Consider the following 16,184-nt stretch of genomic DNA (forward strand, 5'->3'; position numbering starts at 1 on the left):
AGGTTATGTTCGTCACTTAGGCTTTGAGCCGTTGGGCTGTATTGATAAAAATATAAAAATCTTAAGACAGTAAAAAACGTATTGTTGTTGTTGAGTGTCCAAAATATTTTATGAATATTCTAAAAAATCAGCCACGCAAAATGGCAAATAACCAAGATAGCTGGTCGAAGATCAAGTCTCGATACGGCGATGGAGTAGTTCGGTAATGTTTTTTTGCAGAGCCTTTTATCTCGTTTGAAAAGTACAGCAATTCAGTTTTCATCGTATTTCTTATAGATATTTGAAAGTTCAAGATGTACAGCCTGAGAAAATAGTTGGTAGTGTTTACAAGGTTTTGCATGTTGATATTCTTAACCAATGTGCAAAAATTTCCACAACTTTGCGCGAAAAATGTTTGAACGGGCCACCAATGAAAAAAAGAAGAATGAACAATTCATCAGACTCACAAAGTGGGTACAACTGTTACGATTTACCAGGTAAGAACTAATTTTCGATTTTACTTCCCTGTGCCAGCAGCTGCTTCTTTTCTATTATTTTTCAATATTGTTCATCGCTTATGCTTACAGAACATCTTCACAAAGTTGTCGACAGTAACTTTGAAAAAACTCTACCCAAAAAAAATATGCCCAGCAAGGTTAAAGCAACAAATTTGCCTGTCGAGGTGAATTTGCTTATTTGTCTTGACTTGCTTTACAAACAAAAAAACAAAATGCCAGAGTTGAGTTTTCAAAGTTTGAAACAACCTCGCCCGTCTTGGGATTATGAAGAAATGTTTCATCGTATGATGAAAACTTACATAGGACACCAAAAAGAAATCAAATACAACGCCTGTCTTAAAGACATGACGCTAGTCTTAAAGAAATTCCACAAAAGACACAATAAATTTAACTACCCCACTTGTCTAAAAACCATCATGAGAATGAAAAATTCATCTGGAAAAAATGCTCCAACTGTTTCTATTCATCAGCTGGAAAAATATTTTTATAACATTTCTATGTGTGTCATCCCCAAAGAAATGTTCGGTAACAATGCCAATTTAAAGAAACTGAGGCGAGCATTGAGAAAATACTTTCTTTCATCATGGAAAGAAACAGTACCTCTCAAAAGTTATGTAATGAGTATGGATGTAAGTCTGAGGATAAAAATCTTGTCTCGATTACCATACAATGTCCGATTAACTTCTCGCTTCTTTTCTCATAATTCTTCAGGAGAAAATGATTTTTCAAAGCTTTCTGATTAAAATATTACGAACCTTTACACAATCCTATTGCATAATGTTGTTCGGTTCTTTACAAATGTGAAGAGTTTCAGGTGATAATTGCTATTATTGAAACAACAGTTCTTTAATTGAAATTTTTTCAATTTTTTTTCAGTCGATTGACTAAATTGAGGATTTCCTGCATTGCTGCTTTTAGCTCAGAGTTAACAATTTGAAAACCATAGATTTCCAATGGAGTGATTAAATTACAGATTTCCTGCATTACTTGGCTGAAATCAATACTGGATGTGGAAACGCAATGGTTGATAATTGCAAAATTGGCAAGATGGCTGTTTGAAGTATATTTTTTAGGGATATTGAAGACCATCTTTACCGTGAAGAAAGATTTGTATAGTGAGAAAAAAATATTTCTCAGTTCATTGCGATGGAGAAGAAGGATGAACCATTACATCAAGACCCAAGAGAGGAAAAAAACATGGGTTCAAGTGAATCCAGTTGATGATTCCATACAAAAAGATACTGTAGTGTCTGCGGCAAATTGTAATTTGTATCCAAAGGAAAATGGTGTACGCTGTGTTCATTCATATCGGTGAGTATCGGCTCTTTTTTCCTGCGATGATTATTTGAAGTATGAACAAATGAAAATAGTTCCTTTCCATTTAGAATCGACCAATCGATTCGTGATGACAAAGCTACTCCTACATTCGCGATGTTGAAAGTACTCCTACAGCAATTATACAATGAAAAATACGAGTCGACAACGATTCAAAAATTGTACCCTTTGTGGTTGAGCTTGGCAGAAGAAAAGCAGCAGAATCCTAATCATCCCTATTTCCTCGTTTCAACCGACATTGTGGATGCTTATGGATCAGTTATTCAAAGTAATTTTTTCTTGACGACTTATTTCTGTGATGGTTTCCAATAAATTGACTACTAGAACATGATCGCAAAGAATTATTTGAAAGAAAATCATCTTCATTTTTTTTTCAGCGAAATTATACAACATCTTGCATGAAATGATAATGGAAATCCCAGGTGACAAAATTACTTTGGAATGGTTGGCCATACTAAAACCGAACCTTTTCTATAAGAAAAATAGCGTTGAATACATCCAATGGTTCAGTTGCTGCTCGTCACTGCCTCCAATTCCCCCTCATTCGCTGATCTCATTTGCAACAAGTGATCAGCACCCGAAAGAATTTATATCGAAAGAAAAAATTTGCTCTCTGCTGCAAAAATGTATTACGCAGCAAATCGTAAGTATCGGATTTAATGATAATTTTTCAAATTTCCACATAAAAATTCAAATGCAAGCTTCGATCTCAAACTGTACAAATACGAATATAATGAAATCTTTCTGAAAGGTTTCGTACAAAGACACGAAGTACATTCTCAAAGAAGGTCTTCCTCAAGGATTCCCGCTATCGCCAATATTATCGGATATTTATTATGCTCACATGACAAAACAAGAGTTTGCAGTTTTCATGAAATCTGGTGTGCTTGCGAGATACGTCGATGATTTTTTATACATTACCGATCAAAAAGACGCAGCGAAGGAGTCAGTAACTTTCACAGTCAAACGTTTCCGTCAATGATGAAAATTTGAAAAATTATGCACAGTGGAATCTTATTTTTCTAGGTTCATGAACAGAGTAAGGAAAGGAGTTCCCGAATATCATTGCCGTTTCAAAACCTCCAAAACACAAACTAATTTAATCTCAGCACGGTGGGGGTCAACCGAATACGTTACTTACCTCGGATACCTCATTGATTGCGCGACCTTAGAAGTATCTCCTCTTCATACAGATTCGAAATTTCATCATTTAAAGTCGATGCAGTGCATCAAATACAAAAACGAGCAACAGTGCGTTTAGTATACTTTTTTTTTCAAGTGCTTTCTTGGCTCAATGAAGAAAATCTGATCATCATGCTTTTGTTGACTCCGATGAACATAATAATTTTATAATAATCATAATATTTAATATCGCGTTTGATGAATGAGTTTTCCGACACTTTACTTTTGTGTTTACAGAACTCTTGCGATGCGATTGAGAAATTTTTCAGCTTTGAAATTATCTCCAATAGTATTGGACCCCAAAATAAATAGCATCGGAACGATTCTGTCGACTGTTCGATCGGCAGCTTACACGATGGCGTCACGCTGCGCCGTTCTCATACCAAGAGTATATCCAAAATGTCAATCTTATGTGTGCGAAATTTGGGAAGAGGTTCGAAGGGCTGTGGAAATCGTCACAAGCAAGTTCGTTACATATTTTCGCAAGAAAAGTACGTGATCTGTCGAAATAACAAATCAATCCTGACGATTATCAAATCAGAAAGTTTATTAAAGGTTCGTTTCGATTCAACAGGAAACAAGCCGAGCCGAACGGTCACGAGATACATCAAAACATTAATCTGGAAAAAGTTCTACGAAGTTTTCGCTAAGAATGCAAGTTTGCATCAATGTTTCGGCAAGGACATTCGACGGATGGTTCAAAATCAATCGGTTATTTAGGCACTGTCAACGTATTTCATGCACAAGAGAGTTTCATAAAATTTTTACAAGAAACAAGATATAAAACGTTAACCAACGCCATGCTATGAAATTCGATAGAATTTTTAAAACAGTGCAATTCGCAATAATCAGTAAATGGTTCAAGAGAACACTTGGACGTACGCTTGTGATTCAAATACACATAAAAAAATGCGTAAACAGTTCATAATATTAGTTTGTAATCTCTATGGATCAATGAACGGGTTTCCAAATAAATTACGAATTCAGTGAAACTTAGTAACGGCAAAGTTTAATTCGGGCATGAGGAACATTTTCCACAACGAATCGCAAGTAACTTTCCAAGGATTTACATCGAATGATGTTATAATTCGCTGTTATCTTATAAACGTTGTAACTATGCTCGGTTAGCAACTTCGGTTATTCTCGTGATAGTAGGGGCATAGCAGGGACTACAAACGGCTTAATGCAGCCACTAATATCCTGGGTCGAGAAGCGGCAATATTGAGATGAGGGTTAGGAAGCGTTAGTCCTCTGTCTTTGTCCCTTTCTCTCTCTCTTTCGCTCTCGTTCTCGGTCTTCCTCTCTTCATCTTTTTCGGTTCATCTCACTTTAGCTGACACAGTTACTCTTGGTCGTTCTCTCGTCTTTGCACTCCCTTCTCGGGTTCTATGCGACGAATCTCATAACTTCCGTATTCCCGCCGGTCTAGCACTGCGAAACCCCAGCACCACAGCAAAGTTGTGTCTTGAGTGCCACGAGAAAAGACATAAGAGGGAAAGAGAACGAGAGAGAGAAAGGTAGAAAGGCAAGGAAGGATGAGGAGTCGAAAGTAAACCCTAGAAGAGGGCTCGAGAATATTACTCGAGGAGAATACAAGCGACGGGATTCACGTTACAGCGCAGTCAAGGTTCACTGAACTTCGTCCTTCGCAAGATGAATCAGATATATATATGTGAGTGTCTCGAGCCATGGATATAAGTGTGTATCAGGAATTTCAAAACCAATTGAAAGATCCAGAAACTCAATCCAAAGGAATCTATCAGTTTCCCCATATTGAAGTTGTATCTTCAAAATTTATGCAGTGCATTTGTTCAATTTTCTCAAAATCTTTTGCTTCGATGCTATATCATTGAAAAATATATCAAATATTCTGTACAAGACTTGAAAGCATGGAGAAGAAATAGACGAAGATACGTCCAAGATACGAATATTTTTCTGCTGATCCCCGGAACAGTTTGTAGCGAATCAGAATAGATATTTCGTTTAGAAAATCTTGTGGACTATGCGAAAAAAACCCAAGTACCGAGGACGAGAATAGCTGTTTGGCTGAACGAGTTTTTCAACTTCTCCATCCTTTTTGCATACAGTATGGGATGTGAAGATGTTCATTTAAATTCGTCGTATCAACTTTCTCGCTGCCAACATTTATTTTGGAACCGTCCACTGATCAATTTCTTCTATGAAACTAAAAATTCATAAAGCTTAAAATAAAATCGATAGAAAGTTACATAGTCCAAGCAGTGAAATAAAAAAATTAAAAATTAAGGCATTACACATCGACATGTCAAATAAGAATTGGTTTTGAGTAGTATTTCAACGAAACGCACCATCACGAAGTACGTACTGATTCTGCTTCCAGTTAATTCTAAACTCCATCATTCAATATATTTTGAATTTGCAATGTGTCGACAGGAGGATCTTACGCGTTAAGACGCTTATAATGTTCAGCGTAACGAAAGTCTTAAGCGTTTATTCGCTCAACTTGTTTCTTCCGAACTTCCCCACGTGTGTGCGCGGTTAGGTACGGCTCTATTATATCCTTACACATTTACGAACATTCTTACAAATACCTGCTTATATACCTCCGCAAATCTGATAAATGATGTATAAATATATGTACTCATGGGTACTGTGTTAGTTTCCAGGTTCTCGAAACGGTTGGAGTGCAGACAAAGCGCCTGTTCTCTTCCTCTCTCTCTCGCCCCTCGTCTCCTGGAGTCACTGGCTACTCTCTGCATCCGTAATACACCACATTCGATACGATAATGACCAGAGCTGTAGGAGAGCTTCGGGTGAAACGCACACACGTATGGACACATGCACATGGGCGTTTACACAAGAAGTTCCATAACGAATGTTCAAAAATGTTGATCAACGTCTTATTTCGATGCATGCGCAGAATAATCAGTCAGTGAATTTCCCAGAATATGAAAATTTCTGAGTCGTGAACCGAGCATTCCCCTTTCTTCAACACTACAGATACGAAAGCAGAAAAAAAGAACGCACCTGTCTCTCGAATAACGAGCAGACTTTTGTAATCCTCGAATAATGAGTAGGCTTTAAGATAAGATTATGTTTTGAAACCTAAACCGACAATGTGCACGAAACTGAGAGTATTTGTAAAGGCTAATAGCTTCTAACTAATCAGGGAACTACAGCAAACTTTTCGACCTGGAATTCGGTCTGAAAGTTGAGTTCAGGAATTGACCGTTCGACCTGGGAGACCTTGTATATTAGAAGCTTTACATGAGAGAGAGAGAGAGGGAAACGCTTTGCTGTAATATCGAGTAAGAGCCCTAGGGGTATTACGATTTAACGGTTGTGCTCCGTGTGCGCTCAGCACCGTCACCGTGGTCCATCGAACGTAATGAAATTACCTCGCGAGCACGAGAGTCCAGACGACGGCGACGAGGTGCGTTCGCATAGTGAATAAATGCATCATTAATATACGCATATATACACGCACGTTCGTGCAAGCTCGTGAACGTACAACCAGCAATACCACCTGTCAAAAGTTTCAGGTGCAAAAGCTGCAGTACAGGGAGCGATAGGGTGATAAAACACGTGAATATATATGTACAGGCATATTATAAATTGTATAACAGTAGCGATACGTATACATGCCTATAGGTTTTATGTATAATGTACAAGTAGGCGGTACGTACAACCGCGTGCCGGTATATTAATCGTTCGGTAAATTGATTATTAATTGTGCGGTATCGTATGTCTTCGAATCGACCTAAATATACATATTACCTCAATCCAATATGTACATACAGATTTATTATATCGATATATACGTTGGATGGAAAGGAGAAAATCGAATGGATTCATATTACCGAAGCATTGTGTACGTTAACGATCGACTTTGAGATGTTTGGAGCTATGATCTCAGCCAAGTGTTGTACTCAAGCTCGCTTTGAAGGTGTCTCAATCGATTGCACGCAATAAACTCAAGATAACTGGCTCCCATATCATTTGAAAATCAACATGCTCAATAATTTTAATGTTTATGAACGTCGCCATGTCAGAAGTTCGAGTACCGTGCTCAATATCTCATGTACTTTGTAACGCTAATGGTCTCAGAATTTCATGGTGAAGCACTTGATTCTTGGTCAGGTATTGGGAGATGACGCAATTTCTTTCCAGCTCATAGAATTTCGAAACTGGTCATTATATTTTCGAATCCGATTTGGATATATTGAGGTTTTCATTTTTTATAAACAATCGCAGTCCAACCTTAAAGTAATTTCAAAACTTGAAGTAAAATGGTGAAGAGATTTGTATATTTTCATCTTCTACCTTTTTTTTCAAATGATAAAAAAATTTTTCTTTCGCTGAAATGTTAATATGTGCTAATAAATAAAAACACATATATATTGTCACTCAACGCGGATTTGCCTAATCCAGTCTGTTTGCACTGCCTTATACAAATGTATATTTAGCTGAACATATTAAAACGTGAACTAGGTTTGTGCATGTCCGAGCGTTGACGTACGATAGAATTTAATTTGCTGAAGCGCACGTTAAGCGGATTGCGGTTCAACTAACCGAGAGTCTACAGTAGAGTTGAGCTTATACGTAAACGATGAGAGACCAAATCAGTACCCTCGTACGTTTGAGCGTGAAGCAAAGGTTGTTACACGACCCGATGTAACGAATGCACAAAAAAAATCAAATGAAATAAAATGAAAAGTAAATTCAGACAGAAACGAATGATCGAGTGATTGACGAGTGGAAGCACACGACTCGAAAAGCCAACAATATGACAACGACCCGAATTTCTTTTCTTATAATTTTCTCCATCTCTCACAAATTTCATTCATTTTTTTTTCGTTTTTTTTTCGTTGTTTACTCATTCATATGCTCGTCGACGCGAGCAGTTTATCGGTTTTGGAATAAAGTCAAAAGTTTGTTTGCTACAGTAAGAACTCAATCCCTTTACCCGGTTCCTCAGCACCCATGCACGTAGGAAAAGTATCTATCGAATGTTGGTGAACCGAGAGGCAAAATGCCACATCACTTTATATGTTAAATTGTAAGGATTCTGTCTGTTTATTTTTTAAAAGTCAATATCTACACATATGTATCTACGTATAAATGCGCTGATAGACGTTCGTTGTAGTTTTTTTTTCTTTTTTCGTAGGGAAGAGAGCTGCTAGAAAAGATATACGGTTTCCTAACGTGCACGTATTTGAGAATAAGAGCCAACGAGATCTACATCTATCCGTGCAAATATCATTCTTCATTCGACGCGTGCTGGCATCTATGACGCAACAAGAATTCTGGGGAAAAATCGAGACGCCGAGAGGAGCCAAGGCGGTTCAATAACTTGCAAACACATCGAATGACCGGAGCGCGTACTTCTCGCTATTTCCATGTGACGAAGGATCCAGGCCATGACATTGTTCAAACGCGTCAAGATTTAATTCATGCGAGTGTAAAAAGAGTACAAGAGGGCTGCAGGGGTGCTTTGTGCATGGAAAAATTAAAGAAGTTCGTCGACGTCTATATCATGTCGGTGCAAAAAGTAAAAGAATTAACAACAATCAGCAGGTGTGCGGACAGAAGGCTGAGTCAAAGAGATTATGACGAGGCAATTTCCATTAATAAAAAAAAAAAAAAAAACACTAACGACAAAAACGTGTAAACTTCACAGCGAGAAGAGAGCGTGAGGTGCAAAGCTAATGTATCCTCGTAGGTGACGGTAGGACACTACATTTTTTAAAATTACTGTGCCATATTTCACGATACACTGGGGACAAAATTAGCAAATAGTGAAGAATATTAAAACACAAATCCGGAAATCTCCGACCCTGAGCTTATGAATTTCTCTTCGTGCGGTATCATATACCCAAGGAAAAAAAATTAATGAAAAATAAAAGTGAAATGTACTGTGTGACGGCACTGATTTAATAACATATGTAAAGAACATGAGAGTGCATGAAACAGCTGCTTGCTAAAGAGAATCAATGGTTTTTTTTTCTCAACTATGCACTGCTCCTCATAAGTTTTTGCAACGGTACCGTGTCAAGGAATACTAATAAAAAAGTCTGAGGACGTGAAAATTTATAAAAAACCGCGGTAAATATGATTTTGCATGTGAACACTTTGACGTACGAACGGGAAGAGAAATGAAGGGGGGATTTTGGCACAGAGTGTTGAAACTCCTCGTGAGCTGCTGAATTTTATTCATTTTATTGGATCTTGCATCTTGTTAGAACATCGCACCGGAAGTTTAAGCCTAAACTCCAATATCTGCTCAATCGAAGAGGATAATTTTTATGGTGAACAGAGTATGTTTATTCTCTATTATTTTTGTATCCATTTGACGTTATCCTAACTTTTTGTTCCAATTCATTTTTCAGCTCGCAAAAAATCGCGGAAGCTTCGTCGTGAAAGAACGATGAATCGCGTCAAAAAAAGAAATTCCATTCAACAGAAGTGGTGCAAATTTCAATATCAACTTAATACGTATACGAATACACGTGCAAGTATATCCCAACGATGGTCACCACGAAAGTAGCGTTCTCTCTTGCGGTTCGGAAAATCCCGGTACTCGTTCCCACCAGGAAGCGTCGGGAGATTTGCAGCCGGCGTGCTTGCGCTCGCTCGCGGACTACTGCATTCGTAAACCACGAGTCGTAATATATGTATACATAGCATTTTATCCTGTACGTACATATATATAAATATTTGCACAGCCAAAGGTTTGTCTGTGCGTTGACATTTCGTGGAGTTTGTAGCGCATGCACACTCGAGGAGTGTATACATGATGCAGATGCACGAATAGATTTGGATGGACGTAACGACGACAGAGAAAGGGAGGGAGGCAAGAAAACGTGAATGTATGGACACGTCATGACGTTTGAAAACGAAGATACGGTTGAGTAGTAAAGCTCCGTGTCTAGCCTGAAGCTGACTCGCAACTCCCATTCTCGGTGTGTTCCGCAGCTTATTTTCGCTCATTTTCCTGAGAATTTCAACAAATTTGTGGTCCTTCCAAACATGATTTATCGTAATCGCCGCATGAATGAATTGAATCAATCAAAAATATTGCATGTATCTGATAGCTGGAGATACAAATTTTACAGCTTAATATGTGTATACACGACGCTGAAGTTTCCAACGTTGGAGTTCAACGAAATGAACGAAAAAAACGTTTTTAATTCACCAATTTTTTATTTCACGAATCGTTGGTGCAGCTTGCAAAGCTACGAATCGCAAATTTGGCAGGGAACAAAATAGGAGAATTAGTGGAATTATTGGAGAGTTTTTTTCGATCATTTCGTTGGACTCCAACGTTGGAAACTTCAGCGTCATGTGTATACGCAATTTGCCGGGATCAAGAGTTGTTGGGAAGGAAACAGATGCAGCGATGAAAAATTCACGAGGCGAATAAGCGGGATGAAATCTTTTCGTATCTAACGGAACGTTTTTGTATATAAATATATATATATATATATGAGGATATATAAAATAATAGGCAGGAATGAGATTTTCGTGCAGACTTCGGTATACGTGTAATTTTATCGCATCCAATGTGAGGAAGATTGAGGGAGATATGTGCGAGAATCACGGAGAAACAATCATTGCTGCTGGATGTATTTAAAGAGATGCGAGGATGAAATTTCACCCGGAATTCTTTATTTTCGTTGCTTCTACGCCATGTTTGTATAAGGCCAAGATTTTTACAGTGGTAAAGAGAAAAAGTACTCGTACTTAAACACGCCCATGGAGTCACCGAGCCGGAGGGCTTCAGCCCTGGGAACAGCTCTGCACTGATGTATGTACACTGTATATAAACTCGTGTACATGCGCATGTACCGGGTGTCTCGCTACAAATGAACGTCAATTTTCAGCTCGAGTCTAAGTACGTTTTGATTTGAGACTGATAAAAAATATTTCAACTTCTACTGTCCGTGGATTGGAAAAGATGAGAAAAATAACAAAATTGCCCCCGTCGACGATTTTCATCAGCACGATGTTTTCTTTATGGGAGTCATCGACGCAGTTTTTCTGTTTCACGCTGTTCGGCCCAATGCCTGCTTGAGAAAAGCGAATTTTCGAGGATAACTCAGAATCAACCAGTTTTACGCTCATCTTGCAATACAGTTTCCGAACTAAACCAAACTAGAAGTACGCCAGGACGGATCAATGATCTTAAAAAAAAAAACAACAACATCTGCACGATTGGTGTGTGCAACACGTGAATATCGATGGCCGTCAACTAATTAAAAATAATTTCTCTTCAGCATAAATAGTATTAACCTTTTTGACCGCGGTGGTCAAGTGCGATAATTGCAAGGTTCAGAAGGCACCGCACGGGGAGGGAGGCACCCTGTATAGAGAGTAGGAAAAGTGGCATACGGAGAGCAGAGAGGTTCGCAGCTAGCAGAGGAAGATAAGCAACGAACCAATTGAGACTTAAAGTGGATAGTTCAGGAATGCGGTGTGTGTGCTTGCCCTGCCTGTGGACGAGAAGATGAATGTATAGATATACAATAACGTGGAGTTTGTGAGAAAGAGGGAGAATGTATAAACGTAGTACGTATGCAGCAGAGAGTCAAACGGGTCAGAGAGCAGACAGACATCTTTGTTGCTCAGGGTAAAGGGAAGACAAGAGAAATTCTGGTGAAAGAGAACGCGCGGAATAAAATCAGGAGGGAGGTGAGATGGAGGAAGACAGCGAACGGATCCTGCAGCTTTGTACTCTTCGGTTCTTTAGGGGGATTAAGCAGAGAGCATTATTGTCTCATAGCAGTGTGTGTGTGGATCCAAAATATATATCACCTGCCCAGCATATTAAGGAAGCTCGCTTCCGTCTCGTTGAGTAAGATTACACGCTATCTTTACGTAGCATGCACCGATACGGATGCTAATACGCACGACACTGCACAGTTTTATTCTTTCACACACCGTGAGTGTTTTATTTCTGGGAGGCTTATCGTAATACGCTCGACGTTTAATAAGCTTTTTATACATGTGGAGAGAATACAGAAAATATCCAGAGAAATGATACATTGCGGGCGGGGAAAAGAATGAGAAAACTGTGCGGCATGGCGGATAATAAAAAAAGGATGGGAAGCAACACTTGGATGTCAGGGAAACTTTACCTGTTGAATTCGTTTTACGAGTAGCTCGCTCATTGATAGCTCGTTGGAATGGAGTGCGAGTTTGTCCAAAGTTTTTCACATTTTGTCAATATATTTATGGAGTACTTTTGAACGCAGAGTAATTGTGGAGATGAATAAAAAACTTTTGTGCAAAAGCTCAACGAATTTTAAATAACTCGAGCAAATTGCAGCAGGCTCTTAAGCTCGGCCTGACACGAACCTCATTATAGGAGACAAATTTGATACTTTTTTATCCGACAGTTAAAGTGTGCAGGAAAACGCCTGCGAATTTCGTAAGCGCATCACCCTCTAATTAGACTCGATGATTAATTAATGCAAAACAATTTTATTAACAAACGTCCTGGTGGGTTTGCGTTATGAAAAATAGTCAGCAGGTAAAGTACGTTGCATCGGTGCGTACATCTGCTTTATATGTGTACCGATGTGTACAGTCAAGATCAGCGAATGAATTCATCACCACGGGTGACCCGACAGTTTCGTATGGTTGCGATGTCTGGGAGGTTACAAAGGAGCTGCGAACAGGCTGAATGCACGTTGTAAATTCATTGAGAGGCACAGACGCGTATCAACTTAAATACTCGAAGAGCGCATACGCTAAAGCTGTACGAGTACGCACACATTCGATCAAGGGTTCGTCTCGAGTTAAGCATACGCGAATTTCTGTACACCGATTGCCTATCTCTGGAGTATAAAGAACGAACGGCAGACGCAGAGAGAAGAAGGAACGCGTTCGATGAGTTATCGGACGTAGCGCCAGAGGCAAGCTCTCAATGGATACACACAACGCGACGCGTTGTTCTTCGAGGCTCGTGTATTCTGTATTCTTGTACCGCTACTACCGATCGCCAACGATGCAAACGCAATGGAATGCAACTCAGGCAATTCGTTCATACTCCGACGAAGAGAGGGAGAGAGAGAGAGAGAGGGGGGGGGGGTGAATAAGAGAGAAAACAAGATAGCAAAATGCAGGCTTAGTGATGAGGAGGGAAAGAGAGCGAGCGAGAGAGTGCTGGATAAAGTGAGAAAGCTTTGCGAGGAAACCGGATTAATCTCATTTCAACGTGGTCGAGAGAACAAGCTATACGGCACACATCGAGCAGTAGAACTCGAACCAAATTGCCAACTACTTCCCTTTCAATCTCCTATGCTTTTGCTCCTGTACCAGAGATTGGCAAAATCCCATTGAACTCGCGCTGCAAAGACTGAGGCTGTAGCAGAATCCCGTAGAAAAAATCTGTCACCGAGATATGTCACAGTTTCGAGAGTATCGGTAAAGAAACATCGTGAAGAAATATTTCTTATCGGACGATAAAAGCAAAATTTGGGAATTAAAAGAGCATACAAAAATTACGGAAGATGGAAAGTTTAGGGAATACGGATGGGAATAAAGTATTTTTCATTCGTACCGTCCATCCTCGCATTTTTCTTCACAAAGAAGTGATGGCCCTCTGCATACAAAAAACTAAACGAACGAGTAAATTTTTGTGGGTCCACTTTTCACTTCCATCCTTCTATTCGATATCAATGATTATTCGACTTTTGGAAATTTTCGCATGGATTCATGACCGAAGGGGGGTCAGCAGGACATCGGTGGAGACGCGTAAAAATGCAACGAGATGAGGAAAGACGAAGATCTTGGACTATTAAGGTAGAGCACCGGGTCAAGAAAACGTCACAATTGAATGTTATCCGTCACGTACAACGAATCTTGACTCGCTCCTGTTTAGTTTATAATAGTTTCCCCATATCTGCATATATTCATAAGCGAAACAGCTCAACTAGATAACTGTATGCATGGCCACTAATCGAGGGGACTTTCGCCCTCACTCCAGTAGTTGAGAAACTATGCGCGATCAGCTTCCACTGCTTCTCTCCTATAATGGCTCTATATTGGCTGTAACGGCATGTTACGAGGGCGGGAGACCACCGCGCGTCATCTCTCGTAATCGACAAACACTCTTGGGCAAACTTAAGTCCTCTGGAGCGAGTCCTCGAGCGAATATACCGGCTCGGAATCGATTCGCTCCTTGTTTTCCATAAAGTAATAGCGTTAATTATTCGAGATGATAATAAAAGAGATAAATATGGAAACTAATTGAAATGCCAGGCGTAGCACATGGGAAAATGGATTTTTTCAGCGCTTCGAATCAGCATTTATGCAGAGGCGAATGAAGCTTTAAAAAACAGAATTTAATTAAATGTCCTTTTTTTCATTTGCCTGCTTCTCAAATAACATGCGCGTAAAAATGGAACGAGAGGCGGAGCTATCGTTTCGAAATGAAAATCGTTGCCTGTGGGGATGTCTCAATTACGAGGAATGCAAAATCGTTTAGTGCTCCGAAATGAAGATACTCTTGTGATTTCTCGAATTCGCATGGGAAGACTGCACACGGTCGTTATCAAAGTCTCCGTACGAGATCGCGTCTGCTCGTTGAGGAGGCCACACGACGACGGATCAAAGGCTAGCACTGTGCATCCTCGGAGAAGAGAGTGAAAAAAAAAGTGAGAATGTGTACGTGAGAAGCACGAATGCGCGAAGGCAGAGAGAGAGAGAGCATGAGAAAGAGCAACAAAGACGAGGCGAGCGATGAAAGAATTCGCGGAATTCCTTAGTTACACACGGAAGAAATTCCGATCGAAGAGCGTGTCTCACGTCTCGGCGCACTAAGTGGGCTCGACAAAAAGTAATTTCATTACTTCGTATTTGCGGCAGGACAATGTCTATGCAATGGGGCCGCTCATACATAGGATAACGAGTGAAGAAGCTTACTCCGCCAACTCATAACAGCTGAGCTGACGATAAGCAAACAATTGCGCAGCTCCGGCCCACTTAATTACCGAGTATCGATGAAACGAGCTCCCAATTGCAACAGCGTTTCTCTCGTCTTTCAAAGAGAAGAATAATAATGCGCTGCCAATAAAATCGCAACTCTGAGTAATCGCCCAAAAAAGAGAAGACGAGGCAGCTGATTTGAATCTCAAGTAAATCGAGCGGATACTTTTCGCGATGAGGCATTCGAAAAGAAAGAGCTTGCAAAGTCATCGGAGAAATAATGCAAGTGGTACGCTCAATTTCTCGTCGGTGTGATGGGATTCGGAAAGGATTTCGGACAAAAAAGAAATAAAAAAACATGCAATTTCATCACCTGACCCTCCGCGATGTTGTTTTTGCTGTAATACATATTTTGCCAAGATCCCTCGATCGAATCTCCTCTCTCGAGCCCACAGTTTCATCCCGGAAAAATATGATAAAATTTAAACGTGTATTGTCTGCGAAGAAAAAACCCGTCCGAGGGTCCCGTCAAGGGGAAAAAATGGTGTATACCCGAGTGATGGAAGCGACTAAAAAGTGGAATTTATTTTTCAGGGCTTTTTGTCGAAATGGCAGGCAAGAGAGGTGTTTCTACTCGAAATAAAAAGTGGGCTAACTTGTCACGGAGTAATACTGTAACTAGATATAACGGGGATAGGAAGAGAAGGAAATAAAGGGATTCGGGGGGGGGGGGGGGGGGTGCCGAGAGCGCGAGTCTTGTGAATTGAACACGTGTGCGGAGTGAGCGGTCGGTTCTTCAATATTTGTATACCGGCTTTCTGTCGAGTCTTGCGTCAATGCGGCCCGTTCTGTGTGCGTGGTTAAGAATGTGTCTGCAAAACCTGCTCAGTCGGAGACTTTTTCATAGTTATTTTGCACTTTTTATTTTTTACCGCGGTGGCGATTCATTTTTCACGAGGTATATAGAAAAATATAAAAAAATAAAAAAACAACCGGGTGGTAGCACGGCAAGAATCTTTTTGTTCGAATGAGAAGGCGAGAGATCATGTTTGGTACGTGCGTTCCCTCGGGATGAACACGATCGAGCAACCTTTCCCTCCCTCTCGCCCCTGCTCTGCTGTCGACTTCTTTCTTTGGCGCTCTAAAAATCCAAGTCCAAACGGAAACGTAATCGGCTCGTGGTTTGCACGTTACATGAGAACGGTCGTTTCATGCTTCAATGAAATCAAATACGAGATAGGAGGCAAGAGAAGATGAAAC

At 39.9% G+C, this 16,184-nt stretch overlaps 2 protein-coding genes across 7 annotated transcripts in view; one reads left to right on the top strand and one right to left on the bottom strand.

Moving 5' to 3' along the window:
- Positions 1 to 16,184, bottom strand: part of kug (kugelei) — a 284,544-nt gene that overhangs the window by 220,967 nt on the left and 47,393 nt on the right. The gene's annotated exons all lie outside the window — the stretch shown is intronic.
- LOC122406494 (telomerase reverse transcriptase-like) lies at positions 2 to 4,213 on the top strand. 2 transcript variants are annotated; one of them, XM_043411973.1, is made up of 10 exons: positions 2 to 202; positions 277 to 476; positions 567 to 1,126; positions 1,471 to 1,808; positions 1,883 to 2,100; positions 2,210 to 2,475; positions 2,584 to 2,777; positions 2,859 to 3,083; positions 3,252 to 3,505; positions 3,589 to 4,213. In XM_043411973.1, exons 1-10 carry the CDS (start codon positions 111 to 113, stop codon positions 3,732 to 3,734), a joined length of 2,493 nt encoding a protein of 830 aa, XP_043267908.1. In that variant the 5' UTR covers positions 2 to 110; the 3' UTR covers positions 3,735 to 4,213. The 2 variants fall into 2 exon arrangements, with proteins under 2 accessions (XP_043267908.1, XP_043267909.1); XM_043411974.1 differs by lacking the exon at positions 567 to 1,126 and having other exon boundaries at positions 1,571 to 1,808.

Source organism: Venturia canescens, chromosome 2 (assembly GCF_019457755.1).
Source record: "Venturia canescens isolate UGA chromosome 2, ASM1945775v1, whole genome shotgun sequence".
Classification (NCBI taxonomy): Eukaryota; Metazoa; Arthropoda; class Insecta; order Hymenoptera; family Ichneumonidae; genus Venturia; species Venturia canescens.

What these genes read in the sequence shown, in the direction of transcription:
- LOC122406494 (XM_043411973.1), top strand. Translation starts at nt 111, where the DNA reads ATGAATATTCTAAAAAATCAGCCACGCAAAATGGCAAATAACCAAGAT. An exon ending in TTATGGATCAGTTATTCAAA is followed by an intron (nt 2,101 to 2,209) that starts GTAATTTTTTCT and finishes TTTTTTTTTCAG; the next exon opens with CGAAATTATACAACATCTTG. An exon ending in AAATACAAAAACGAGCAACA is followed by an intron (nt 3,084 to 3,251) that starts GTGCGTTTAGTA and finishes TTGTGTTTACAG; the next exon opens with AACTCTTGCGATGCGATTGA.